The 2,392-nt window shown below is 44.5% G+C and overlaps 1 protein-coding gene across 1 annotated transcript; it reads right to left on the reverse strand.

Annotated features, from left to right (window-relative positions):
- Nucleotides 1-407: 407 nt before the first annotated feature.
- LOC107471423 (uncharacterized) lies at nt 408-854 on the reverse strand. The gene has a single exon (XM_016090883.1). The coding sequence runs from the start codon at nt 852-854 to the stop codon at nt 408-410; it is 447 nt and encodes a 148-aa protein (XP_015946369.1).
- Nucleotides 855-2,392: the final 1,538 nt, after the last annotated feature.

The raw sequence follows: 2,392 nt of genomic DNA on the forward strand, positions 1-2,392 counted from the left end.
AGACAGGTAAACATTACAATCTCAGGGTGGACCCGCCACGTCGTAGCGCTAACCGATACACCCCGTCCATGTTCAAGAAGGCCAAGAAGAAATGCAAGAACTTCGTCGAAGACATAAAATGGGCATTGAGAAAGTAGTTGTGTGGGTCACATAAGTATTGTGTATGTATGTTGGAAACTTGTAATTTGAACTTAATATTGTGTTTGTATGTTGAAACCCTTTAAATGTGAACTTCATATCGTCGATTATGCTACAACTTTTTGGTTGGATAAAGTACGTAATCTCAGGTGTCATGAAGAAGTTTCATGAAAGTACAATGTTCTGATAAGGTGGTTAGCACAAACAGATAAACATAAACAAGCAAATGTCATAAAGTACTATAATGAAACATGAAAGGCATAAATCTACTATCCTGGGTTGCTGGGACCTACACCAGCTGACCGACGGCATCTACTTCGGCTGTGTCCATCGGCTACACATTGCCTACAACGCCTAGGAGCACGTAATATTCGTGTGTCCATTTCGTTCAAGAAACGTGTCATCCTCGGGCGACCTTTCGTCACCCGTCTCAGGTTCGGATTCGGGACAAATCGAGGTCCGCTGTACACAGGCCACGTTGTGGGATTCCCCAGTGGCCGAAACCTAGCTCGGTAAACCCTCCGAACTTGGTCCATCTTGTAAACTTCGTGGACATACACTCGCCAATCCAGTCGCTGATTCGCACAACATGCAAAAACATGTCGACAGGGAATCTGATCCACCTGGAACTCACCACAGTCACATCGTTGTTGACGGAGGTCGACGGCATACTCAGTTCCACCCGGCATCTCACGAACCTCGAAGACCTCATTCATCCTGTCGAAGCAATTAACCTGGATGTTTGATGATGCAAGTTGATTTGCATTCAATTTCGACGTGACAACCTCAGAAAAAAACATGTCCAGCTGTTATCCGCGACTCCGCCTCGGCTCTTTTTCTAGTGAACAACTCGTTAAGCCTGTAGAATGTGGCTTTGACAAGTGCAGTTATAGGAAGATTGCGTGCACCCTTCAACACTGAGTTGATGCATTCCACTAGGTTTGTCGTCATGTGACCCCAGCGGTATCCACCGTCATACGCCAACGCGTACTGTTCGCGTGGGATTCGGTTAAGCCAGTTCGTATAAGCCTCGCCCCGTTCACGTAAACGCTGGTAGCGCACTTCGTACTCGCGCACCGTCCTCGAATAACTTGCACAACAATCAAAGCCACACAACAGAAGAATTCATGAGAAACACTGCTTGAAGGTAACTCGGTTAATAACGAAATTCGAATTATTAAAATTTACCTATATTGACCACAAGTTTTTGCAGATACGATGCCTTGAACTTTCTCAAAAAGTTCGACTCTATATGCCTGATGCAAAACATGTGGAATGCTCTCGGGGGCGACCAAGCTCCGTTGCTCCGGGCCACAGCTGCATTGATGGATTCGTGCCTGTCAGAAATTAGTCCCACACCATCCCGAGTCACAACATGTTGTCACAAGTTACTAAGGAAAAAGTGCCATGCATCAGAAATCTCCCCCTCTACAATTTCAAACGCAATAGGGACGATATTATTGTTACCATCCTGTGAAACTGCGACCAACAAACAACCCTTATACTTTCCGTACAAGTGAGTCCCATCGACCTGGACAACTGGCTTGCAGTGTCTAAACGCTCTAATGCAGGAGTAATAACTCCAAAAGACTCTGTGCAATACCCGGATATTAGTTACTTCCTCATCACCTTGATATGCAGACATAGTCTCAAAATGGACGATTGCTGATGGCTCCTTGTTACACATGGCCTCAAACTATATAGGCAAAGCTTCATATGATGCTTCCCAACCTCCAAATATTTTTTCCACTGCTATTTGCTTTGCCAACCATGCTTTCCGATAGCTGATGGTGTAATTGAACTTCGACTGCACTTCCGCAATAACTGATTTCACCTTTATCGACGGGTCAGCCTCAACCAACGACTTTATTGCTTCTGCAATTGTGTTCGAATCGAACTTCGAATGATCCTGAGAAATAGTGGCTCTAGTACAAGTGTGAGAACCGTTGTACCTCCTTATAACCCAACAATACTTTCTGCTGATCAGGCTAACCCTGATAAGCCAATCACACCCTGATCCATACTGTGTACACTTCGCATAGAAGGTCAACGGCTCCGACTCATACACACGGTAGTCTACGCCTCTTCGGATGGTATAATCTTTCACCGCCATCATAACAGCTTCCTTAGAACTGAATTCCATTCCGATTGCAAATTCACCATCTGCGACCATAGGAATTTCTACCATAACGACAGCCAAATCAAAATAATTTAACACAAATACATTTAATAACTGAAATTAAGACTACGTCAA

The sequence above is a fragment of the Arachis duranensis genome, chromosome 10 (assembly GCF_000817695.3).
Source record: "Arachis duranensis cultivar V14167 chromosome 10, aradu.V14167.gnm2.J7QH, whole genome shotgun sequence".
NCBI lineage: Eukaryota > Viridiplantae > Streptophyta > Magnoliopsida > Fabales > Fabaceae > Arachis > Arachis duranensis.

Coding starts and splice junctions, on each gene's coding strand:
- LOC107471423 (XM_016090883.1), bottom strand. CDS start 854: ATGAATGAGGTCTTCGAGGTTCGTGAGATGCCGGGTGGAACTGAGTAT.